Source organism: Loxodonta africana, chromosome 4 (genome assembly GCF_030014295.1).
Source record: "Loxodonta africana isolate mLoxAfr1 chromosome 4, mLoxAfr1.hap2, whole genome shotgun sequence".
NCBI classification, from domain to species: Eukaryota; Metazoa; Chordata; class Mammalia; order Proboscidea; family Elephantidae; genus Loxodonta; species Loxodonta africana.
The window spans coordinates 153,897,109-153,924,314 of NC_087345.1; the positions used below are offsets into that span (position 1 = coordinate 153,897,109).

The 27,206-nt window shown below is 43.9% G+C and overlaps 1 protein-coding gene across 4 annotated transcripts in view; it reads right to left on the reverse strand.

Moving 5' to 3' along the window:
- FRMD4A (FERM domain containing 4A) overlaps positions 1-27,206 on the reverse strand; it is a 350,000-nt gene that overhangs the window by 119,372 nt on the left and 203,422 nt on the right. For all 4 annotated transcript variants that reach the window (XM_023548905.2, XM_010590718.3, XM_010590719.3 and 1 more), the window contains exons 4-5: positions 21,410-21,502; positions 9,333-9,417 (exon numbers count right to left, since the gene is read on the reverse strand). In XM_023548905.2, the coding sequence (XP_023404673.1) occupies positions 9,333-9,417; positions 21,410-21,502 (178 nt within the window). The remainder of the gene's footprint in view (positions 1-9,332; positions 9,418-21,409; positions 21,503-27,206) is intronic.

The following is a 27,206-nucleotide window of genomic DNA, read 5'->3' on the forward strand; positions in this document are numbered from 1 at the left end:
ATGTGATCTTGCACAATTCCTCCTTCTTAGCCTTTTGCCAGTTTTTCAGCAATCAAGTCACTTCACGTTTGTCTAATGATCCACTGGGTACATGCCATTCACCCTGAGCAACCATGCTCAATTTTATAGCATGGAGATTTCTCTTGCCCTCTACTGCATACAGCCCACATCATGGTTCTGAAGAATCCCCTTTTTAGAGGTCACAGGCACAGTAAGGACCAGGGATCAACAAAAGGATATGCATGTGGTCACGGCAAGATGATGAGTTTGGCTGATTTTGTCTGCAGAGAGTCATCAACAAAAGTCCATTTCTTCACCTCCTTCCACTCTCTGTCATAGGAGCACACACATTAAACCTACTATAATCAAACTAAGAAATCAGAACTAGGATTCTGCAAGTCTGAGATGAATATTTATGCTGATTACTTTGTCCTGTGGGGTTTTACTTTGGGCTTTGTTTTTCCCACCTACAGATGAGATGGTATCAACTACACATTACCAAAGTTCTTTGAAGATCTTGGCTAAAGACTGCTTATTTCAATGTCCATGAGAGTGATAATATTTAGACCTAAGTAGCAAACGTAGCCCAAGAATGATTATTTAAACCTCAGTCACATGTGGAGCTCCTAGACCAATGTGGACGTCTTGGAAGAGAAGGCTGGGCAAGACCCTGCAGCCCACATAAAATAGAAATTTTAAACTTTCTCTTTTCTGACATGATCTGCCCTCAGTGGGTACTTGTAGGCTCCAAAGTTGGTAATCTCCCAGGAAACATGCAAATCCTTGCTTCCCGGGCTTGGACAATAATTGATTAAAAATGATTTACTGAGCATCAGCTATGTGCCTAGAACAATGACAGGTGATAGAAGGAGATTCTAAAATTTCAGTCAGAAACATGCTCATGACAATGGCTGGTAACCAAAATGTTGGTGGTTTGAACCCACCCAGTGGTGCCAGGAAAGAAACAGGCCTGGTGATCTGCTTCTATAAAGATAATGGCCAAGAAAACCCTATGGAGCAGTTCTACTCTGTAACACATGGGTTAAGTCACAAATCAAAAACAAAATCAACAAGAAAAATGTTCATGCCAACTTTTCCTCCAGCACACACACACAAAAAAACATAATTCCATTCATCTTTGGAGAGTGACCATGGAACCTGTTTCTTTGGTTATCATTGTTGGACAAAATAAGTGTTGAGATCAAGCATAATTTAAATGTGTTGAATATACTTAAAGAGTGGATGGTCAATCCCTTCAGGCCAGTGTAAAGCTATATAGTTAGACTGTAACATTCATAACTGCACATCTAGTTGGTCTGACCAGCCCTGCATCTCACTCAACTTCAGTCAAAGAAAGACATGAATCAAAACAGAAAGTCTTTCAATATGGGGGCAAATTTTCAAATCTCCCCAAAGGTACGTGTGAAGAAGATTGGGGGCTGGGTCTAAGATTTCTCTAGTTCCCTTATAACTTCAAGATCTGTAATCTATGGGAATCCCTCTTTTAAAAAATTCGACAGGCACTTGTATTTTATTATCTCCCATTTGTTGTTTGCAACCCCCCGCCCCAAACCAAACCCATAGCCATCGAATTGATTCTGACTCATAGCAACCCTATAGGACAGAGTAGAACTGCCCCAAAGAGTTCCCAAGGAGCACTTGGTGGATTCGAACTGCCGACCTCTTGGTTAGCAGCTGTAGCACTTAACCACTATGCCACCAGGGTTTCCGTTGTTTGCAAGGCTTTTGAAAATTATCGTGATGACTCATTTTTAACTATTTCATTTTGTCACTGCAGAAACCAGAGCAGGCAGGCTTCAATCCTGCAGTCTGAAAGTAAGAGAAGAGCTGAGATTGGAACCCATGTCATGGAATCACTCCTGTCTGATTTGACAAGTGGACTGCCTCCTGAAGCCCATTGGGGTCGACCGATGGGTCTCTTCTGCTTGGCGTTGGAAGCCAAATCCAAAGAGGGTGAAGACTGGTGACAAAGCCTTGGCAGGACAGCTCTGCTTTCTCATGTGTTTCTTCCCAGGGAATACACAACATTCCCAGGCAGAGTTCCCATGGGAGTTTTCCAAGGAACTAGACACAGATTTCTAAATAAGTTTCTTCCCTCTAGGCATAGATTTCCTTTCCATGCTCCACCTGTCGCCTTAGTGAACTAAAACCTGTCAGAAATGCTGGGCTATGTGGCCTCATGGGTGTCAGTGAGCTCCATTCTATTCTTCCTCCTGCTTCACCTGAAGTACACAACTGTAGCCGTACTCTCCCATTTGTTGTTGTTAGCTGCCACGGAGTCAGCCCCTGACTCATGGTGACCCCGTGCACAATGGAACGCAACACTGCCCCATCTTGCACCAACCCCATGATCCACTGAGGATCAGAGCATTGTGACCCCTGGCGTTTTCATCAGGGCTTTGAACTGGCGCAGTCTGGTTCGAACGTCTGCTGAGAATTTGCATTTCCACCCCAGACATACTGAATCAAAATCTACATTTTAACAAGATTCCCCAGGTGATTCTTATGTATAACAAATTTTGAGCCCCTCTGCTCTACTAGTTTTTTTATTTTTTTTTTTGCTCTACTAGTGGTTCTCAGAACTGGTTCCTAACTAGCAGCATTAGCATCACCTGGAAACTTGTTAGAATGCAAATTCTCAGCAACAGCTCAAAACTGAATGAACTGGTTAGAAGCCCTGGTTTTCACTGGCTGATTTTTGGGAAGTAGATTGCCAGGCCTTTCTTCTTAGTCTGTCATAGTCTGGAAGCTCTGCTGAAACCTGTTCAGCATCACTGCAATACACAAGCCTCCAATGAACAGATGAATGGTGGCTGCGTTTGGGGTGTACTGGCCAGGAATCAAACCCTTGCGTGGAAGGTGAGAATTCTATCACTGAACCATGTAATTCTATGCAATTTGGATAGATTAGGGTTATATTTTCCTGCTCTTTTTGTTATGCATTGGAATCGACTTGAGGGCAACGAGTTTGGCTGTGGGTTTCGGCTTTTGTATAAAATAGAGGGTCACATGGAAAGGGAGGGTGGAAGAGAAATCCATTGTGGTCACGCTTTCTATCTCCTGGTGAAGGAAGAGAGAAAGGTAAGAAGGTGGTATTTACAGTTTGGGAAAGACAACAGCAATGACACAGAGCAAAAACGTCTTCGTCGCTTCCTCTGTTGGAGACAGAGGTTTGCCCTCTGGAGAAGATGAACAGGAGGCTGGGATGAGGTGGGCTGAAAGCACAGGGATTGAAAGGAAATCTATCCCCACAACGGGAGGCCATTCCCACCCTCAAATCCTAGCAGTGGGCGGATGTGCCCCAGGGCAGGAAGTTGGAAGATTTTCCTCTGGAGAAAATGAATAGCCACAGAGAAAAGGCTTCTGAATATTGATAGCTGGTGTCCCCACTCAAAGAACCAGCTTGTCACTGAATCAGTTCACAGGGAATCCACCAGGGGTCAGGCCCCACACGTGCCCTTGGTGCATCCAGTTAGCTTTTAAGTGCCTCACTCTTACATATGATGATCAGACAAGGATCCACAGACATGGGGAAAGCCTCCAACATGAACGATATAGGTGAAAAAAAAAAAAATTTTTTTTTAGATGAAAATAAATAAACAGAAAAGAACTAGAAAGAAAATATGCACAATAATTAACCTTGTCAGAGAAATAAGACAGTACATTCTTAAGATAATAATAAACCAAAAACCCAAAACAAAAACAACCCATTGCCCTCGAGTTGATTCCAACTCATAGCGACCCTATAGGACAGAGTAGAACTGCCCCATAGGATTTCCAAGGAGCGCCTGGTGGATTCAAACTGCTGACCTTTTGTTTAACAGCCATAGCTTTTAACCACTCCGCTAATGCAAAAAAAAGAAAAATCACATAATATGAAGAAACTCTTGGAAATTAAAAATATGATAGGAAAAATTATAAAGTCAAGAGAAGAGATTAAAGATAATACTGATGAAATCTCCCAGAATGCAGAATAAAAGACAAAGATAGAAAATAGGAGAGACAAGTAAAGCAGGTTAGTAGGAATTCCAGAAAGCTATGATTTTTTTTTTTTTTTTATGACAGAGGAAACAGGAGGAGACATCATGAAAGAAATAATACACAAAGAAGTGCCCAACAAATACACAGCATAATAGACTGACAAAGACCTAGTATCAAGGCAGAAGCCTTGGTGGCACAGTGGTTAAGCACTCAGTTGCTAAGCAAAAGGTCAGAGGTTTGAACCCACCAGCAGCTCTAAAAAACCAAAAACCAAACCCGGTGCCATCGAGTCGATTCCAACTCATAGCGACCAGCAGCTCCGCAGGAGAAAAACGTAGCAGTCTGCTTTCATACAGATTATAGCCTTGGAAACCCTATAGCACAGTTCTATTCTGTCCTACAGGGTCGCTATGAGTTGGAATCGACTCAATGACAATGGGTTTGTTTGATTTTATTAGCAAGGAGAGGTCCTGGGTAGGGCGTCAGCTACATGCTCAGTTGCTAACTAAAACTTTGGCAGTTCAAACCCATCCAGTGGTTCTGTGGGAGAAAGGCCTGGTGATCTGCTCCCATAAAGTTCACAGCCTAGAAAACCCTATGACAAAGTTCTCATTTGTCACATGGGGTAGCTATGAGTCAGAATGGACTCAATGACGCCTACCAATATTATCAGGACACAGCATCTTGAAATTTCTGGTTAAGAGGAATGAAGAGGCGATCCTACTACATCCCTTGGCAGAGGCAGAGGGTGTGTCCCAGCCAATGGCTAGAAGAGCTGACTACCCTACAGCAACTTCTCGAAGACTTTGAAGCAGCAGCTTTAACGCTGAGAGGAACAGTCATCCTATATTTCTGTGTCCAAATTACTAACCAGATAGGAGGACAGAATAAAGACTTTTTCAGATATGCAAGGACCCAGGCATTTTACTTCCCATATGCTTTTTATCTGGATTTACTGGAGGATGTTCTCCACTGAAACAACAGTGTAAAAGAAAAAAAAAAAAAACCCAGGAAGACAGAAGATTCGGGGAACAGAGGAGCTGACACAGATCTGGGGTGGAGGAAAGGCTCCAATGGCGAAGGGGAGCCCTGGGGTGAGAGCTGTGAATGCGACCAAGTCGAGACGGAGGGGAGGATGGAGGTTTCCACGACGGAGGTCCCCAGGAGAAACCGCAGCCGCTGCAGCAACGACAGGCCAAACCAATAAAATGAACAGATGGGTGATCTGATGCATCTGGTAATTAATATCGCTAGGCCTCTGGGCAATCTGTGAGACCATTTGGAAATAAGCGATGGGCACAGAGAAACCAAGCAAGTAAAGGTAAGGCAATTATTACCTTCAGGTAAAACAACTGGTGTCTATAAAAGGAGTCATAACCATAGGATACTACTTGGATTAGTCATAATAATGCAATGCTGACTGTGGCTTTAACCCAAAATTGTGCTATCACCATGCTGGGAGAATGGGGAAAGGGAAGGTGTGGGCAGTGGCTCAGTGGTAGAATTCTCGCCTCCCACGCAAGAGTCCTGGGTTTGATTCCAGGCCAAGGTGCCTCATGCACAGCCACCACCTGTCTGTCAGAGGTTTGTGTGCTACTGTGATGCTGAACAGGTTTCAGCAGAGCCTCCAGACTAAGATTAGGACGGACCAGGCAGGAAGCCCTGGGGATCTCCTTCCAAAAATCAGGCAATGAAAGCCCCGTGGATGACGACAGTGTGATCAGCAACCAATCCATCACGGGGTGGCAGAGAACCAGGCAGCACTTCGTTCCATTGTGCATGGCGTCACCACGAGTTCGGGGCTGACCCGACAGCAGTTAACAACAACAGTCCTCGACGCTGTAACGAGAAGTCAGTAAAGCTAAAATGCGTCAATGCGGGAGTAGCACCCTACGCCAACTATTTAGAAAGAGAGAGATGGACTCTTTTTTCCTAGTAAGTCTCGTAGAATCATTTGACTTTCAACCTATGTCATATATTACATTGATAAAAATAAATATTAATGTTTTAAAAAGTGAGTGGAATAATGGCTTTGCAACAGCTTATTTTATCTAAACAGCGTAGATTCTAATACACTGTAGAAACCGTTCCCCAAGGAAGACGGAAGGACCTGACATTGAAGCTGTGCTGAGTAAACCGTGGTCTCTGGTATCTGCACCATCTCTGGGTGACCCATCATCTGGCACCGCCCTCTGGTATCTGCACCATCTCTGGGTGATCCATCGTCTGGCACCACCCTCTGGTATCCACACCATCTCCGGGTGATCCATCAGCTGGCACCACCCTCTAGTGTCCACACCATCTCCGGGTGACCCATTGGCTGGCACCGCCCTGTGGTATCCGTACCATTTCTGGGTGACCCATCGTCTGGCACCACCCTCTGGTATCCGCACCATCTCCGGGTGATCCATCGGCTGGCACCGCCCTCTGGTATCTGCATCATCTCCAGGTAATCCATCGGCTGGCACCGCCCTCTGGGCTCTTCATGGCCTCAGAAGCACCAGGGACAGTGTGGGTGGTGCAGAGAAAACCACAGCCAAGATGAACAACTCAGGTTTGAATCCAGGTCAGTGGCTCTATCATAACAGTAGGTAATAATGTTCCTGGCACAGTGCTCAGCACTTACGTACTTCATCTCATTTCATCTTCAGAAGAAAGTGGTGAGTAGGTCGTTTGATTTCCTTGATTTCCTCGTTCAACCAATGAAGAAAATTAAGCTTGGAGACATTACATAAATTGTCCTCATTTCTTACATTTCCTCATTGGCAGAGCTGGGAAGAGCAACCAAGTCTGTCTGACAGCAAAATCTAAACTCCTAATCACTCTGCTACAAGGCCTTCTATTATCTTGAAATATTTACAACTATGTTAAATAGGTTTCACTACCTGCTCAACCACGGCCCACTTCTTTGTCTTCCAGTAAGTCACTTAACCTCTCTGAACACTAGCTTCATCATCTTCAAAACTGCTCCTTGCTCTACCTCACTCAGAGGTTATGGGGCTCAAAAATGACAATCCATGTGAATTTTTTTTTTTTTTTTTTTTTTTGTAAACGCTAAGTGTAAATTTATGCAAGCGAAAATATGGCTTTTGATCAAGGAGGGAGATAGGTGGTTTTGTGATGTTATTTGGGCTCCAATGCAAATTTCTGCAAAGCCGTCTCTAGTGGTAGTTCTAGTATAGATCCTGGAAAGGGCAAGCTGGGGTTGGGGATGACATGCACCACACACAGGCCAGCAGGCAGGCTGATGCCATCAGCACCTGGTTCCTCAATGTGGTTGTAGCAATCTGTAATATTTCGTTCTGAGGACTTACCTTCCCTTCCTATTTTCCATTAGTCCCAGAATCCTCTCTGTGCTTGATGTTCAGAAGTTCTGTGGCCTTTGGCTCCAGTTCAGGAGTTGACTACGCTGAACTGAACAGCTTTGAGAAGAAAATGTTTCCTCTCTCTTTACCCAAGTGTCTATATAAGTATAATTTCTGGCAACTCCTGGTGGCTCAGCGGTTAAGTGCTTGGCTGCTAACCAAAAGACTGGCGGTTCAAATCCACCAGCCACTCCACAGGAGAAATATATGGCAGTCTGCCTCTGTAAAGATTACAGTCTTGGAAACCCTATGGGGCAGTTCTAGTCTGTCCTGTAGAGTTGCTATGAGTTGGAATCGACTCTATGGCCACCTTTTTTTTTATTTTTAAACTTGCCCCTGTTGAGGGTGCTGTCAAAGACTCAGTGACTTTCCAGTTACTTCACTGCCCAAGTCTGCCACCTGGTGGAGAGTGCTCACTTTTATTTCTGAAATTTTCAAGCGCTTTCATTCACTAAACATTACATACTCTTCAAGCTGTGAGGCATGTAAGGTTCATATTATTTCCACTTTATAGAGAGAAAACTGAGGCTTAGAGAGATGAAGAAGGTTCCAAGGACCTGGAACTAAATTCAGTGCCTTCAACTTCCACTCAGCAAAAAACAAAAGTACTGTACTCTGAGCTCTCTGGGTTTGAGGTGAGTTTAAGCCCTGGCTCAGTAACTGTCAGGAACTGAAGGCCTTTCACAGAATTGAATTTGACCAATATAAAATATATATATATATAAGGCCCTCTATTATTCCGAACATTAGAACCATTCTGTGTATTGACTGTACAATGAAGTACTTTAAGAATAAGAAGTCATGGTTGACATACCATTTCAGCTTGCGTATTGTTAAATGTTCTGTAGGTAGCTGCAATTGCCCAAATCTGAGTTTACTTAAATAGGAAAACATAGAGTCTCCTTAGACGCCACCTTAGACTCCATGACAACTTTACAAGCAGGAGTACTTGGCTTTGAAGTTCCGTGATGTACTGTGTGGGCATTCTCCACTAAAGAGTCTCTGCTCCAGGGCGCAGCATGGCCCAAGGGCTGAGCTCTGTGATTAGAAGTCAGGTTGCCCATGTTTAAACCCTGTCTCTGCCATTCATTGGCTATGTGACCTTGGGCAAATCTTGTAACCCTCCCTGTGCTTCATCTTCCTCATATGGCAGACAGGGATAAAACATAGCATTTACTCAAAAGGAGTTGCAAACATTCAGCCAGACAACTCACATAGAGCCCCCCACCAGCAAGTTTGCACACCATGAGAGCTTAATATTAACTGTTCTTCTCTTATAATTGTTACAAAGCAGACCTGCTGTGGGTTGAGAAAGCCTGCATTCATGAGACACAGGTGTGCATGCTGGAAGTGAGCTGAGTGGACATTCACATAAAATATCTTCCATTAGTAGTAGCTCTCACCCTGAGTGGTGGTCTGTGAGCACCTCTCCCCAGGGACGGGGTATGTGGTTCTCCAGTGAAAGGGGAACACTACAAGCATTTGGGGGGAATTGAATGCCAAATGTTCTGCAGTGTAAGGGACTGCCCCACTCAATTAAGAATCATCTCTACTGAAGTGCTAATGAGAGACAGTGCTAGAATGCTTAAACATGATCAAATATATGTGCCTTTGGTTACAAGAAGTTCACTCACATTTGTGAGCTCTCTGTTGACTGGAACTTTTGTGGTACTTGTCTCTGTTGCCAGGTCAAGGAGACCTGTACAATCAGGTGAAGGCACCTCTCCAAACTGTCAAAATGACAGTGATGGGAGTCACATCATTAAATGAATGGCGTTTAGTTACATGGAGTTCTCACTTATTTATAGCAATGAATTTATAAAAAAAAATTTTTTTTTTTTAATTTTTACAACATACTTATCAATAAAATAACCTTTCTTAGAGACAGCAGGTTGGAACGCCCAGATTCGAATGATGCTTTCAGGTTTCAGTGGGCAACTCTGAACAGGAAGAGAAAGTTCTTACCTTGTAGATACAGGACTTAGCATTCAGGAAGAAGAGCTCGATGGTGGCATTATCCTTCAGGTATGAAATGCTTTCTATATAGAACCTGAAAGAGAATAACTGAAGTGAACCAACAGACACAACGGCAGCTGGAAATCAACCGTTCTCTTGAGCTACATGATTTGACATGGAGTCTGGAACTCCCAAATGAACAAAACAACAAGGTTTCGTCAACTGCTTTCGTAGGAAAACAAGCTGCTTTTCTAGTACGTTAATATTGGTTTTGGGCCATTGTGCCTGACGGCCTTCACCAGAGCCAACGATCTGCATTGTCGTCCATGTTAAGAGCAAACATAAAAGGACCATCTACTTTTTTTCCTCGTCTGCTTTTCAATTTGTCATAATGTTGTTTGTTTTTATTATCTTACTTTTTGTCCTAATCATTGTTGACTTGGATTTTTTTTTTTAATGATAATTTCCCCTGCTTACAGTAACTGAAAAAAGGGACCATATTTCTCTTTGAAATGGCTACTCCATGTCTTCCCAAAACGGGCAAGGTGTTACTTGGTTTCTGCACAACCAGAGAGCTGAGCTGTGATAAGTGTTCTTAACACTGTGACAGGAATGCTTATTGAGCCAAATGAGAATTGAATTTTCATCCATATGTAGTATAGATTGTGCTTATGGATTTTTTTTTCAAAATGAAACATGTTGAAATTATTTAAGTTTATATTAAATGAGCCTTCACTGACTTCAGAGTTTATTAGATTCTTTAATCAGATAATGTCCTTGTATGTGTCTCAGGGTTGGCTGCACAGAGGGAGCAGGAGCCCTGATGAGGAAGACAGGAAACGACTGCAAGGGAGAGCCTTGGAGGGAAGAAGGCTTTGGTGGGCTTGGCAGCCCCTGGACTGGAAGCTGGGGGCTCTGGATGTATTTTGAGAGGGGGAAGGGCGAAGGAGACGAGATGGGAAGAAACAAGTACTAGGACTGTCCAGGGCAGGTTTACAATGTGGTGGGGTCAACTGTGAGTGACTAAATAGTAAGTCACATAATCTCACTGGGGTCTTGTGACCCAGCCTGAAAAAGAAGGTGGGACTAGGTCAGTGTTCCTTCACTTAAGAAGTCTCCTGGTTTTCAAATATTGGAAACTAGTTCAAATGCAACTAACAGTAACAGGAGCAGCAGCGGCAAAACACAACAAACTAACGTGGTATGAGAGAAACACAACATGTCTCTAGGCTAGGTCAAGTTCATGGCCCACCAGGTTAGAATCCCTATCTACAGACTAAATAAACAACGTTGTCTATCATTTTTCAAATGTGTGCAGAGGCTGCTGTGACGGCTGCAATGCAAACTCATCTAAATTTGTGAATGGATCCAGAGTAACTTCAGGTATTAGTAGATTTTTTCCCAAAGAATTCCATTATGTGAGGGTTTGCATTTTTGCAAAGCCTGGGAACCAGTGAGCTGGTTGGTCCCTATCTCCTGCAAAAGCAGCTGCCTCCTGCCTTCGCAGCAAGTATTTTAGGTGCAAGTATTTGCACAGGGTCAGCAAGGGTATCAGAGAACTTTCAGTTCTTTAATCATGGAAAACCGAAATGCAGTAGCAAATGCTAGATTTGAAAAGTGAAATAGGTTTAACTGAAAATAAATCTACATGTTTTTTACAAAGGGCTTTTGTCAAGGAGTAGTCAGGACTGAAAAATAAGCAGAGGGAAGAAAGACAGAAGGAAGGAAGGGAGGGAGGGAGAGAAGAGGAAGCCAGAAAAGAAAAAAAAAAGGGAAGGGAAGGAAAAGAAAGACAAGGGTAGGGAAGGGAAGGAAAGAGGTGGGCAGGACAGGGTGGCTCAGGCTCACAGCATAGCCCTAGGTGGTTCAGAAGGTGCCAGCTAAGTTTGGCGACTTGCAGTAGGGCTTGTTATAGAAGAATCCTGCCTCTGTGTCTTTCCTCAAGCTGTTCTCTCCCCTCCTCCATGTTGGCTCATCAGCATCTAACGCCCACTCCCTCCAGCCCTGGCTCAGGGTCACCACGAAGAGGCAGTTCTCGCTGACGCTGCTTACCTTCTGCACAGCAGAGCTCCTCTCCCTGCCACCAGGACACTTACTGTGCTTATAGCGTGGCCCCATGACATTGTAAATTTTGGTTTACTACGAGGTCTTCCCATTAGGCTGTAAGTTCTTGAAGGACTGGGACAAAATCTCATTTGTTTGTGTATCAGGCACTAACACACTGCCTGGCACAAATATGAGCTTAATAGGTATCTATGAATGGCAGGCTCTGACTGGGAACTCTTCCCTTGGCTACCCAGCCTTGGCTGAGGTCCTACTGGAGAGCGAAATGGCCCGTGAAGGCAGTGCAGGAGGGAGAAGAATCATCAGTGATTTCTCAGATATGACAAAGCTCTAGCTTACAGGGTCTCATGCCCCACACACCCAGTTATTACTCCACTACCTCCTCTCTCACTCTTTACATGGAAAGTCGTTAGGGCAAAGCTGCTCATTACCTTGTGTTCTAAGCAGCCCTGGTGGTACAATAGTTAAGTGCTTGGCTGCTAACGGAAAGGTTGGTGGTTTGAACCTATCCAGTGGCTCCCCAGTAGAAAGACCTGGCGATCTGCTCCCATAAACATTACAGCCTAGGAAACCCTAGTGGGCAGTTCTGCTCTGTCGGATGGGGTCGCCGCGAGTTGGAACACTGGATGGTACCCAACAACAACCACCCTGGGCTCTAACACCAGCACAACAGAGGACTCCAGGGACTGACAGTGTCCTTAATACTGTAACAATCATTTTGAGCTTAAATTTGTTGGGTCTGAAATAACTTAATTTCCCAAAGCAATGCCACATGTATTTATTCCATTTGTTTTAATTCTTGAGAATGAACAAAGACATTCTGTCCCCTGTCCCCATCCAATTTTCTCCTCAATAATATATTAAGAAACCCTAACGTTTCCCTTTTTAATTCTCTAATAATGGAAAACTAAAGTGAGGTGGCAAATTCTACACCTTGGCTACAGCATTCATTTCCATTGAGTTCCACGTTGTCGGGCTATAAAACAGGCAGACAAAGTGAGGAAATACCTAGCCTATTCTACATTGAAGAAAAAAATCACCTCCTCTTGACTGGAAAATGGTTTCCTGCTCACCTTCATCACCAAGACAACAGCCTGGAAAATGCCATGAGGCCTAAGCCTGTCCTATTTTATTGCTTTGTAACCTGATATTTAACTTACCCTGAACTTCCACCTGCATTAAGGAAGAAGTGAGTCAAAAACGCCTAGACAACAAATGTATAGTGACCAAAGCTTATTAGTGGTCACCACGGGCAGGAAAGGGGAGTCTTTGCTTAGGGGGCACTGAGTTTTTGTTAACGGTAGAATAACTGGAAAAAAGATAGTGGTGATGGTTATACAACATGATGGATGTAATTAATGCCACTGAAGTATGCATGTAAAAACTGTTGAACTGGCATGTTTTGTTACGTATATGTTCACACACACACACAGAGAAAAAAAAAAGTCTAAAGAAAATCAAAAGTAGCTCTGGTAGTACAATGGTTAAGAGCTTGGCTGCTAAATGAAAGGTCAGCAGGTCGAGCCCACCAGTGGCTCCATGGAAGAAAAGGCCTAGCGATCTGCTCCAGTGAGGATTACAGCCTAGGAAACCCTATACCAAAAGCCAAGCCCATCACCGTTGAGTTAATTCCGACTCATAGCGACCCTATAGGACAGAGGAGAACTGCCCCATTGGGTTTCCAAGGTGGATGGGGCTGGTGGATTTGAACTGCCGACCTTTTTGGTTATCAGCGGAGTTCTCCAGGCTGTCACATGGGGTCTTTATGAGTTGGAATCGGCTCGATGGGACACAACAGAGAAAATCAGTGCTCAGACATCTGGATCCGTACACTGAGGCACGGTGCGCCCTAAGGGAGCACCAGTGAGAGGAACTTTCTGGGTGGGGAAATGTTGGTGGTTTGGGCTCAAAGTCGAGATTTTCTTGTTTAAAAATTCTGTTCTTTTTTTGAATTTCATGAGCGTTGTCAAACGTCCTTCTTTTCGGCAGTAGGTGGCGATGTTGCACTTCCTCACCAACCAGGGCCGACGGCCAGGGTTTTCTCAAAGGCCTGGTCCACAAAGAAAATCTGGATTCTCTGGGTAAACCCAAGGAAATGAACGATTCCTCTTGGATTCAGAGAGTCATCACGGGCAATTCTAAGTCCGGTTCTTTGGTACACTTTGCAGGACTAGATCTTAGGTTTCTTTTTGTGTCAGAAGGGAACAGTGCTCCAGGCTGAGGGAAAACCTAGCTAAGAGTTTCCCTGGAGCTCCATCAGTAATGTCACACCCACCTAGTAACAAAGGCCCAAGCAATCTCCACCTGAGAATATTTTATCAGACAGTTTGAAGTAGGAATACCTACATGCTAGGTTATTATGTGCGTGAGTATATGAAATACTCAGTAGGCTAGAAAGTGTTGGGAGTCTTCCTTCTTTAACTGGCGGAAGCCTCAGGCTGCAACACATTGAACATTGTCCAATCAGATGGCGCGAGCCCAGCCGGATGACGTCACAAGGCTCGTCCTCCTGCCCCCCCCACGTTCGCCCGTGGCACGTGGGAATCACTGGATATTTTCAGCAAGTGTTAATTAAATGGGCCAGTGATTTCATTCTGTAATGAACACAAGTGTCACATTTGGAACGCCGACTTTGGTAACAGAAAAGAGCGATAATAATGAGCGCGGGAACTGATACTGCTGTGCCTTTCAGCAGCCGACTATTTCTGTTGTTTGGAATTTCAACAGCTCTAAACTCTTAACTGGGAGTACACGTCTGGGACACGCGGTTGAAATATAGCAACTTCTGGTTAGCAGGCACCTCATTCTAGATACACACCATCGCTGTTATGTGAGTGACAGGAAATAGCTATTGCTGTCTAAATCAGCCAAGAAAGATATCACAATCAGGCCCACAAACTTGGCTGTAAGACCTTCTCTTCCTGGCTTGCTTTCCTTCTTTACTGCTCATTTCAGTTGATTATGGAACTCTAGGTTTGAGAAGACAAGTCTACTCTCTTTTCCTACAAACACAAACAGTGTAGATGGCCAGAGCTACAAGGACACCTGGCTAAGTATACAATTGAAGGAATGGAGCCCAAATATGCATGCCAACAAACACACACACAGACTTTCTTGGGTGTCTAGGCACATTTTCCTTATGCTTTTTCTTGACCTCTTAAGTTTGCCTGGCGAACACTATCAGGTCACTGTTCTCAATTTGGGGAACTTGCCTTGTAGCAGTAAAGACTGGTTTTGTGTGCTGGGGTGAAGTCAAAAGTGATGTTGGCCACACGGTGATGACTGGGCTGCTTTTAAAGTGTGTGTGTGTGGTGGGGGGGGGGGGTGGGTAGTGAAGTGGGGAAAGACAAAGCTGGACAGATAAGGAGAAGTCAGACCATACAGGACATGCTAAGGATATCCTTTTTTTATCCTGAGGATAATGGGATGACATAAAATATTATGAGCAGGGGATCAGATAAGAATTTTAGAAAGATGCTTAGGGGCAATATAGAGAAGAGATTGGCAATGGCCAAGACCAGAATAGAGAAACGAGAGGATTTCAAGTCCAGGAGAGGTTTCCCAAGGCCTGAATTATAGTTGAGGGAGTGTGGCTGGAAAGAAAGGAAGAGACACAAGAACTTTTCAAGAGGAAGAAATAATAGGAATTGGGTTCTGAGAGAACAGAAGGGAGTAGGTGGAAGGGAGCCGGCAAAATCAAGGACGACCTCCAAGTTTCTGGCTTCGGGCCTGGATGGGTGATGGTGCCAATGACAAAGAGCGGGAGGCACTACAAAAAGGTAGTAAGTTCAGGGGCAGAAAGACCATGACTTAATTTGAGTCAGGCTGCAAGTGCATGTATATGACAATGAGTGGAGGTGGCCTGGATTTGGGAGAGATGTTAGGCCTAGGGGCAGAGAACGGGCTCTCCAGTTCTACCATCCATGGATGAGTGTGGAATTTTACATTGGGAGGGTGGAGTGAGAGAAGACAAGCGAGATGGAGACCTTAGGAACACCAGCACACATGGGTGGGCAAAGGAGAACCTATATTGGGGCCAGGGACAGAGGGGCCAAAGAGGAGGCGGCCCGGGAGAGAGCAGCTCCACAGAGCCAAAGAGAACATTTAAGGGACAGCACGTTCAATGGAGGCCAGAGCTGCGGGGAGGTCATGCTAGAGGTGGGCAGAAAAGTGCCTGTAGAATTTGGGGTCTAGAGCCCCCGGTGACTTTGGTGAAAAATTTGGTAGTGCGATAAGAGCAGAAGCTGGACAGCCACAAACCAAGGGATGAATGGGGCGTGAGGAAGGGGAGACAGCAAGTGTAGACCTGTCTTTCTAAGCCTTTGCTGTGAACAGAAGGGGAAGCAAAGGTAGCACCTGCAGGTGGATGCAAGTCAAGGAAGGGTATTCTCTATGGCTAGGGTGGGAGAGGTTTGGTTATGAAGGGGAGGAGTCCATGGAGAATAAGAAGCTTAAGATAGAGAAAATGAAAAGAAAGACTCGATGGAGCAAGCTCTCTGAGGTTATACAAGGGCTGAAATTGGAGCACAGGTGGATTCATTAGTCTTGGGTGATGGGATAAGGTTCACTCTTCTGAGATATGCATGCTCATGTGCGTGTGTGCATGTGTGTGTGTGTGTTTGTGTGTGTGTGTGTGCAGACTGAGTAGTGAGTGCCTGAGGAGGCCACAAAGAGGGGGTGGATCCAATTATATCTGTGAGTCTGGGAGTATAGGAAGGTGATGGAGCTCTCTCATGCTGGCTTTTGTTTTCTCTGCAAAACCATAAGTAGTGGGAGAGAAGGGGGTGAGCATCTGGTCTGCGGCAGGAGATACTTTGTGGGGGATGCAGAGGACCCTGGGCAGGCACACCTGAGAGAACTAGCTAGAACTACTGATGAGGTATACAGAGAATGATCACAATGAATCATGCACCAGCCTGCTGCAGCTGTGTAATTTATTGTTATTTTTTAACCACAGTCAGCAGCTCAAGGGCAGAAATAAAAGATGTGTATGGCTGGATTAAGCCAATTCTGGAAGATTATTTTGTGTGTGTGTTTGTGTGTGTGTGTGTGTGTGTGTGACAGAGAGAGAGAGAGACAGAAGGAGATACTGAGCAGCAAAGGAAGGTGAAGTCATGGATAAGAGAATGGTTGGAATGGCGCCCAGTGGACTTGGACTGAATTTGCAAAGAAATGGAGACAGGCAGGGGTGAAATGGTCTTGGAAGCTGAGGAAAATGGACATGCAGTTGCCTAAGAGCAGGGGTTTTGTCTGTTTTGTCTGTTGTTCTATCCTTAGCTCCTAAAGCAGTGCCTAGAACATAGTCATAGCTTAATGAAATTTGTGAATAAAAAGAATAAATTAACAGTGGTCATGAGGACCATGGGAGCCAGCAACTGAGGAAGCTACAGCACTGTCAGGTGGGATGGGAGCGGACTGGGGCTCTGAAGGCCCAGCCGTGAAGCAGTTCAGGGCGATGACAAGGTGTAAGTAGGTCCAGGGGAGATTTCTTCACAGAAGAGGAAAACAGCACTGTTAGGGCCAAACACTTTCCCACTAATACTCACTGCTGTCAGGAAACGGCAAGATTTTCTGAAGTGGGACGAACAGCAAATTACTCATCTTCCGATAATTGCTTTCCCATTTAAGATAACCCTTCCTCACCCACTGTGGAGTTGCTCACGGACCTAACGTGCTGGTCCAGGGAATAATGCTGTCTGGGCCACAGGCCACTGAGCTCTGTGACGGTGGTCTCCCCTGCAGGGGGCTCTCTAGAACAGGGGTGTCAGGCCCCTGTCACCAGTGCCACACGTGTACTTGCCCTAAGGCCGTCTTCATGGACGGCCACCTGGTTCTACAGATGCAGCCGGGTGTGGAACCTGAGGTGGGACAGGGCCATCGACCTTGACTGCCTCTTGTCTTACCTGCACAGGAAGCAATGGCAGTCTCTGTGTAGCAGTTATGGTATCACCTTTCACATGCGGAGGTGGAGGTAGTGTGGTGTCAGGAGAAGGACATGCATTTTGGAGTCAGACCTACCTGACTACACGCAATTTAATCTTGGCTCCATGACTTATGGGCCATGCTGGGAATGGGTGGGTGGGTGGGGGGTAGAATTTAACTGGCCATCTAGGGTCCCCATCTTCTTATCTTTAACTAGGAATAATAGTATCTGCTTCAAGGGTTGCTGTGAAAATGAATAATTGTGCTTAATAATGAATATTGTTGTTAAGTGCCATTGAGTCAATTCTGACTCCTATGACCCCATATGACAGAGTAGAACTACCCCACAGGGTTTTCTAGGCTGTAATCTTCATGGGAGCAGACCGCCAGGTCTTTTTCCCGTGGAGCTGCTTAGTGGGTTCGACTCACCAACCTTTCAGTTGGCAGCTGAGAACTTAACCAATGTACCACCAAAACTCCTTTTAATAATGGATAGTTTCCCTCTCTCTGTCCCTTTCTCCTTTTTAGGTAATTATTAAACCCTGGAGCCACTGTACTCATTCTTGATGATTTTGCTGACAGAGAACTGACACAACCAGGTCCCTCTGTGGTGAAATAACCATTCGATGAAGAAGCAGGGTTTTAAGTCCCCCATCCTGTCATTCCGAAAATTTCCCGCAGGCCCTCTGATGAGGAAATGCTTATTAAAGAAGACTTATTTTGCTTTCGAGGATGAAGCTGCATTGTATGAGCTCAAAAGCAAATTATTTCATAGATCTGGGTCTTCTATTTCCTATTCTGTTGAATGGAGGCAACAGTTCTGCCCTTGCACTCACAGATGTTTTGAATATGCATTGCAATGAAGGAATATATAAATGCCAAATAACAGCCCATCCTGGGATGGGAGCCAAAGCTCACATACTCAGTGATACCGGGTTCATATTTCCACTCTATGAATTCCTAAAACTTGGCTTAAGGCAGGTGATTTTTTTTTCATGGTCCTCTTTTCCATGGTTTGTCGTCCAGAGCCATGACGTCGCTGTAGAGATGCTAGTCTGTTCAACACTAGAGGAGAAAGGACATGAGGACGTTGGGCCTGAGCAATTGATAGCTAAGCTGAGGCTGCACAGGGCTAGCCATGCCCTTGTCCAGAAGGCTGCTGTGCACGCACAGGGACGACATCCAACCGGACAGAAGCTCTGTCAGGCATTCAATCATCTTCCAAGGTCTGGGTCTTTTATGAGGATAATTTATCGTCCCACTCCTTTGGAGAAAATAGCCTGGGGCATCCCTAGAAAAGTACCAAGCTGTAAGTTGTGAATTCTTCCCAGGCTGAAAAATCAAGGTAAAAATGTGCAATTCACCTAATGGGGGAGAATCCGCCTCCTCTATCTTAGTGTTTTGTTACTACGCTGCACAGCTAGCTGGAACCTGGGAGCACAGGGTGGTGGCGGGGTGGAGCCAGCATCTTCTGTGGCAGGGACAAAGCTTACAACCACTCAGGGAGGCTGTTGTAAAGTTCAAGTGACAGACTTTACTACCTGAAATTCAGGTAAGGAAGAGGGGAGGACAGAGTCGAGAGAGACTTTGAAGTAGCAGCAGAGAATTAATGCACCTACGAATTTCAGGACCCAAGTGGAAAGAAAGATGTCAAGATTTGTAAATAGCCTATATGACTGAATGGATAATGATGTCACAGATTTGACAGAACCATAGAAGGTTTGGAAAAGTGGGTGAGGAGTGGGAAGATAATGAATCTGGCCCTGGACCTGCTGAGTTTGAAGCCTCTTGGAGCTGTCCAGGAAGCAACTGGAAATAGAAGCCTGATGCCCTCCAGAAAGATCAGCTTTCACAAGGAGCTATGGCAGGCATATATTCTAGGAATCACATAAAAAGAAATAGCAGCGAGCAACTGACCCTAAATATGGCTTGGAGGATTTTTTAAATGAGTGTTCCGTGTGGTTCCTGCTGCGGCCAGCATAAAGAACAAGCAGCTGATGGCAAAAGTGTAGTTTGTGGCTATAGATCAGCAGTGCATAGAATATTCAGGTCTTCAGTCACTCTGTTTTCCAGTTTTCTCTACTGCTAGAACCCTGTTAGGCCTCTGGGAGTCCCTGGGTGTTTGAGAACAGTTAACAAGCTTGGCTCTAACTGAAAGATTGGAGGTTGGAGTCCGCTCAGAGGTGCCTTGGAAGAAAGCCCTGGCCATCTACTTCCAAAAAACCAGCCACTGAAAACCATAGGGAGCAGAATTCTACTGTGATACACACAGGGTCACCATGAATCAGAGTGGACTTGATGGCTGCTAGTCAGTTAGGCCTCTGCAGCTCTCCTCTGAGTTATCTGGTCTCACAGTGACAAGCAGCTTGGAGTGATTTGCATGTTGTCAGAGATAAACACTTCAGCTACTGGTCTCATGGTGTCCCAAGCTTTCCTACAAGGGCTTGGTTCTCCAAACCTACAAATAACTCAGCTCACAACAGACCCTCAGAAAAAATACCTAATATGTAACCAACTAGCCCTGTATTTTCTCTTCTTGGTTAAGGTTGGTGAAATTATCAGGAGGAGTGGGGAGCCCGATACATGGTAAATATTCTCATCCACCTATAATTACAGGTTAATGAACTGCTTAAGTTCTCCTCTGATACCACCTGCCCCTCCCAGAGGAATTGTTATTTTTCCTTTTATATGGTTACTTTTCCATTTATCTGAGAAAATGTAGACACCATTAAAGGGAATATGACATTGAAATTATTCCCATCAGTAATGGAAATGGCTAAGATTAGCTCTGATACGTTCGCAGCTGTTAAACAAATCAAAAAGACATTAAATGCAAGTTTAAATTTACTCTACCAGCTGAGGTAAAGGTACATACTCCAGCCTGTTAAATGGACCCTTTAACTCTTTTGTTTTAAGCTTTCTAGCGCTTTCTGGGGTATTAGAATGGCTATGTCTAAAACTGCATTCCTGTCATGGTCTTTAGGAAGGACTGAATCGCAAACCGTTTTTATCCTGCTCTTGAATTTCTGACAACATATTTTAAAAGAACTGGGACAATGTACTGGGTGGAGGCCAAAACCAAAACCAAACCAGCTGTCGTAGAGTCAATTCCAACTCATGATGACCCCATGTGTTTCTGAGCAGAACTGCCCTCACAGGGTTTCTAATGACTGTCACCTTTTGGAAGCTAATTGCCAGGCCTTTCTTCCAAAGCATCTCTGGGTGGATTCGAACCTCCAACTGGGCACGTTAATTGTTCACACCACCCAGGGATTCTGAAGATTGAGGCATCAGACCCTTAGTGCAATTGTGCAACTGTGTTGCAATGACGGTTCTCAACAGAAACACTTTGGCCTGCCAGGCTGAGTCCTTGTGGAGCTGCTGGATCTGGGGGGCTCAGATTCTGACTTCGTTATCCACTAGTTTGTACTCGGTCTCTGAATACATGACTTGACCTTCCTCTGGCTTCACAAAACCTTCTGCAAATGGAAGTGGTAAGTCTGGCTGACTTCATAAAATAGTTACAAATGTTAAGTATTACTGCAACCACAAAATAAAACTTCTTATAGTAGATCAACAAACAGAAAATGTCCACTGTTTCTGATATTTTATTATGCCATATCCCCTCTTTCCAGGAAATGCATTAATTGTAGTTTGTTGCTGGGTTTGAACTATTCCTCTTTGGGATAAAATATGCAAGTGCCAAGAGGCCAAAGTGGCATCTGTGACAGAAGGAAAGAACAGACAGACTTATGCAGCTTCCAATCGTCACCAGAAAAGAACACAAGTGAATGTGATATTATAAGAGACTCAGTTTAATTTGGGTATATGACCCCACAAAAAAAAAAAAAAGTTTTACTTTTCACTCCACAAAAGCATCCTGGTGCAAAAGCACAACATACACGTCCTTGCACACACACCAACATGCCTTACACACTCACACCCTATGTTTACGTCTACTAGGAATGTACGTATACCACGATCTTTATCAACGGCAATGAACCCAAACTTCATTTCTCTTTCCTTTTAATCGCTTTAACCGCCCAGGCTCTTCCGAAAAAGAAGAAGAAGGAGGAGGTGTGGATACCACGTGTACGTACCTGACACAAAAGTATAAGACCACTGGTCCTGACTTTTTAGGGAAGTCATGCTCCAATACTCTTCGATCCAGCTGAAGCCAATTTAAGTGTCCCCTGAGGAAAAGAGAGACAAATTGATTAGGACTTGAGACTTCACAGAAATTTCTTGTGATGAACGTATATGAGCAACAGAATGTGCTGGATCAGATATTAACATGGACCTTTGCCTCACTATTAATTTTTCGATATTTGAAGAACCCAAAGGTATTGTCTGGAGACTACTGTACCAGCAGGAGACGCTGGGTGTCCTGAGGGAGGAGAACAACAATCGGACAGTCAAGGGTCTTAGATCCGCTCTCCGTTTCCTAGACTGCACTGAAACGAAAATGGGCATCATAACGCGCCTGCTTGTCCAGAATTCCCTCACCACCACATCTGTGACTGTCTTTATTCACAAAGGACTCAAAACACTTTAAAGACACAATATCAATCTTCACAGCTTAAGAAGTGAGCCACAGACAGTTTCTCCAGCAATTCCACTCCTTGGTATTTGACCAAGAGCAAGGAAAGCACAAGTCCACACAAAGACTTCTGTACACAAATGTTCACAGACACTTTATCTGTAATAGCCAAAATCCTGATACAGCCCACATGCGTACCAACAGGGGAATGGATAAACAAATTATGATATATTCATACAATGGAATACTTTGCAGCAATAAAAAGAATGAAACACTGATATATGCAGCAACATGAACCAATCTCATGGATGAATTCAACATGGATGAAAATAATTATGCTGAATGAAAGAAGCCATACAACATAGAGTATATACTGTACAACTCTATTAATATAAAATTCTAGAAAATGCAAACTAATCCATAGTGGCAGAAAGCAGATAAATAGTGGCTTGGTAGCGAAATTTTTGGGAGCGATGGGTATGTTTACTATCTTGATTGTGGTGATAGTTTCATAGGGGTATACATATGTCAGACTTACCAGATTGTAAACTTTAATACGTGTGGTTTATTGTAAGTGATTTATACCTCATTAAAGTGGTTTTGAAACAGTGAACCAGAGTATATTTGATGGTATACAAATGGATCACTTCCCCATTCTTTCCTTCCCTCCCTCTCTCCTCTCTTCTTTGTTTCCATAAATGTTAACTGAACACCTTCTCTGTGTGAGTGTCTGGGAAAGCAGTAGTGGGGTTGAGGGATGATGTCTGGATCTGCTTCACAATAGTGTTCACCCGAGGAATTCTGAAATCTTTTTCATTCTTCTAATAACCTCCAGTTTGAAAAAAAGATTTCATTAATTTTATTTTTCATTTTCGGCTTCTCTGCTCTGAATATTTTAAGGATAAAAAAAAATTGTTTTCTAAGTTAAAATGATTAGACCAACTTCTTCCAGCAAGGTAAAATAAATTCCAATCCAAGTAGAACACAGGATCTGGGATCAGAAAGCCTAGGGCCAACTTCATCTTTGGTCATCCCAGAACGCTGATAAACGCCCTACATGGGTCATGTTTCATGTTTCTGTGCCTTAGTTCATGCTGTTCCCTCTGCCTGGAATGCCCTTCCCCTCCTTCTTCACCCAGCTAAGTCCTACTCATTCTTCAAGACTCAGCTCTCAAATGTCTCCTCCAGAAAGCCTTTGCTGGCACATCCCCCCACACCTCACCAGGCCGGGCTGGGCTCCTCCTTTGGATTCTCATAGCACCCATCCTTGTTGTTAGCTGCCATGAAATCAACTCTGACTCATGGTGACCTTCTGCACAACAGAACAAAATGTTGCCCATCCTGTGTCATCCTCACAATCGCCTGCATGATCAAGTTGGCTATCGCACCAACCCATCTCACCAAGAGTCTTCCTCACCCTCGTTAACTTTCTACTTCACCTGATGTCTTCCTCCAGTCACTGATCCCTCCTAAAGATGTGTCCAAAGCAAGCACCCATCCAAGGCACACTTCTATCGCTGCACTTTAAATATTCTATGGAACTTACTCTGTGCGAGCATTCGTTTTCCCCAGTAGACTTTTTACATCTGAAAAATGTACGAGACTTAGCTCATAAGGTAAAAGTACACATTTGATCAATTTGAGGGTGTTAGAAATGTTAGATCTAACTATTGGTGGAGATGAGGAATAAGCTACAGTCACTCCCTTTCTGCCTCTGAAAATGCTCCAAAACTCCCAGAGCTTGTCTCTGTGCTCAGCCTCCTACAAACATGCCATATGCATGCTCTACACCATGACTTTGCTCATGCTGTTTCTCCTAACTGGAATACTCTCTCCATCCTCTGTTTCTCAATGCTAGCTACTCTTCAAGGCTGAATTCAAGTCTTACTTGAGTGAAGTCTTCCTTGACTGTCTAAGTCTAGGTCCCCTTAAAAAAAAAAGTCCCCTTACCCCCTGCAAACTTCTCCAGAACTTTTGGGTTGTGCCATCTACACAGCATTTAGCTTAATCTTCTACAATTAGTCATTTAAAAAATATGACCTGTTTCTTCAACTGCTGTTGTTGTAATTGTCATCGAGTCATCTCCAACTTGTGGCTACCTTATGTATAACAGAATGCAACAATGCCTGTACCACCCTTACAGTCATTGGTATGTTTGAGCCCACTGGTGCAGTATGGTATCAATCCATCTCATGAAGGGTTTCCCTCATTTTTGCTGACCCTCTACTTTACCAAACATGATGTCTTTTTCTAGTGACGGGTCTTCCCTGACGACATATTCAAAGTAAGCAAGACAAAGTCTCGCCATCCTCGCTTCTAAGGAACATTTTGGCTGTACTTCCTCCAAGACAGGTTTGTTCGTTCTTCTGGCAGTTGATGGCTAATCCAATATTCTTTACCAACACCATAATTCCAATGCATCAATTCTTCTTCTCTCCAACTAAGTTGTGATTTTTTAACGTTTTTAAAAATACCCCCAGAACCCAGCACAGTGCCTATGGCAAATATTAGGTACTCAAAAGTGTTTTTATCACTGATAAAATGATTATTTACAAGAGCAATCCATCCAATGACTGTGTAGATTTAAACTGTAATCCTTTGCCTTACAATAATTCTTGATAAGGGGTTTGATGGGCATAACTTTTTCCTGATTCTCACCAAGAGAAATCTTTGAGTCACCCATAGACTAAAATGGTACAAGAGATTTTTCTCTGGATCCAAGCTCAAGGAATAAGGAGAACCTGAGAGAATGTTCCACATGTGCCCTCAAGGTCAGTCAATGGGCCAGGCTTGAGAAATCCTCACCCCAGCCCAAAAGAACAGCATTGCTGACCACATAGGCTAGTGCGTGTCTGGGGGCCGCAATTTACATGGTGAAGAACCTCAAAGCAGAGCCATATTGCATTAAGGTGACATGGAGCCAGAGGTGTTACGTGAATACCATTCTCTTGGGTTTGCCCATTCTTCTTTACCCATGTTAACAGAGGACTAATAGATACTTGGATTCTATCATTTCCCCCATTAAATTTTTTTAAAAGAACAATAATACATGGAGCTCAACCATGTTTATGAGACTAAATAAGCACACCAGCCCAGGGGCAAGGACAAGAAGGCAGGAGGGGACAGAGAAGCTGGACAAATGGAAATGGAGAACCCAATGTCGAAAAGGGGAGAGTGCTGACATCTCACAGGGTTGGTAACCAATGTCACAAAACAATATGTATATTAATTGCTTAATGAGAAACTAATTTACTCTGTAAATCTTTATCTAAAGCATAATTTAAAAAAAAGAATAACTTATTAGCAATAAAATTATTTAACTGGAAGCTCCTTTGTTCCTGACAGAATTTTAGTGGAGTATTTAACAAGCAATTAAATGACTAGAAACTACGAAAATGGTCAGGAAGCAAAGAGAACAAGAGGGTCAGAATCACCTCTAAGGTGAACAATTAGCCTTTGAGAAAAAAAGGCTTCTCCTTTTACACTTCCTGTACTTGAACTCTTCAACCCAAATTCTGTGAGGGTAGCATGACCCACACACTTGCTTGGTACCGATATCGAATGGGAAGGTGGCTTTCTGCACCTGGCATCCTTGGACCCTCAGGAGGAAGGAAGTCCACTCTACACACTTGTGAAAGCCCCTGCACTGAAGGCCGCTTAGAAGGGACAGGCTCAAGGGACGAGTGACACATCCAAGGTCCTCTACAGGCCCAATATTTAGGCAAAAGCTAGAAGATGGATTAAGAAGTAAACTGGAAACCAAAATTCTGAGGCCCCCACTTTGGGCTGCAGTAGGATTTGTTAAAATTTTGGTTGGTGCTCACTGCATGGGGTCCAAAGTCACATTTTCTAGACATAACAGTAGCAGGGAGTCCTCACTACACAGGACTTTTTCTTTCCTAGGTAACATCCTCCTGTCCTGATTTCAAGCCCTTCCCGCAAACTTTTTATTTTTCTTTGAGTTTAGATGGGCTGGAGAGAAAAGAGGTAAAAGAAACGTTTTCTCTATACACTTTTAACTAAGAGATGCCTGATAGCTTGGCCTTCATTATTCTCATTGATTTTCCATTTGAGAATTCACATCAATGCCTTTGCCAATAACAAAGGAAAAAAAAAAAAAGCCCTAGCAGACATGCTGAGTATTTTTGTTATTACTTGACTGATAACTATCTTTAAAATAGAGCAAGATAGCACTCATTTGGTTTATGGCTGCAGTAGGTCAAACTGCTGGGTCAGTAATAAATATGCAATTGCTTCCAGGCAACAGAAATAGGCTACATTTATTTAACAGACTGTTTTTAGCTTCTACACATAATACAAATAGATTTTTGGTTCAAATATTGGTTCTTTCAATAGAGATAGCCACCAGGAAAGCTTTGTTTATGGGAGAGTTACTGGAGGGTGGAGATGCGTGATGGTAAGTCTGTCTGAGCTGATCACTTCTTGGACCTGAGGGGAGAACGATACCCTGCCTTTTTGGTGTTTTATTGTAGATGAGTTATTTCATATGGAATGGGTTTTTATGGAAAGTCAAAGCAAGAGCACGGCATTCTTGTGGATGTCACTGAGTAGAGGGGAGGGAAGAGCTTTCAAAGGGAAGAGTGTTTAGCTACTTAGTGTCCTTAACTCAGAAGTGTATGTGTTCATCAAGGAGAGCTCAGGGATACTGATGGAGCTGGAAACCTCAAACAGCGGCCTTCACCTGCCGTGCGTGTATATGTGCATGTATGAGAGTGAGGGAGAACACGTGCATGAGAAGTGAGCCATACAGAGAGAAAGATTAAGGTAACACGTGTATTGGGGAGGCCAGATTACTAAACGATGGGCTATTTGGTCCAATTGAATTTCTAGCACTAAATTTTTATTTATGGAGGAATTGTTCGCTCCACTACGTTCTCTGAAGGCTGGTCACCATTTTCTTTTATAGCACCTCCTACACTATACCTTTATTATTTACCTCCTAAACTGCCCCCACTTTTAGTTTAAAAAAAGAAAAAAAAAATTTTTTTTTTAAACTAAAAGTGGGGGCAGTGTTAGTTCAGCAGGAGAATTCTCACCTTCTGCATGGGAGACCCAGGTTGATTCCCCGCCAAAGCACCTCAAGCACAGCCACCACCCGTCTGTCAGTGGAGGCTTGCGTGTTGCTATCATGCTAAAGAGGCATTAGCAGAGCTTCCAGACTAAAAGAGACTAGGAAGAAATGCCTGGCAACCTACATCTGAAAAATTAGCTAGTGGAAGCCCTATAAATCACAAAGGTCTGATCCCATTGTGAAGGGGGTTGCCATGAGTCAGGGGCCAACTCAACAGCAGGGAACAACAACAACGAAACGAAAAATACAAGCTCTGTAAGGTGTC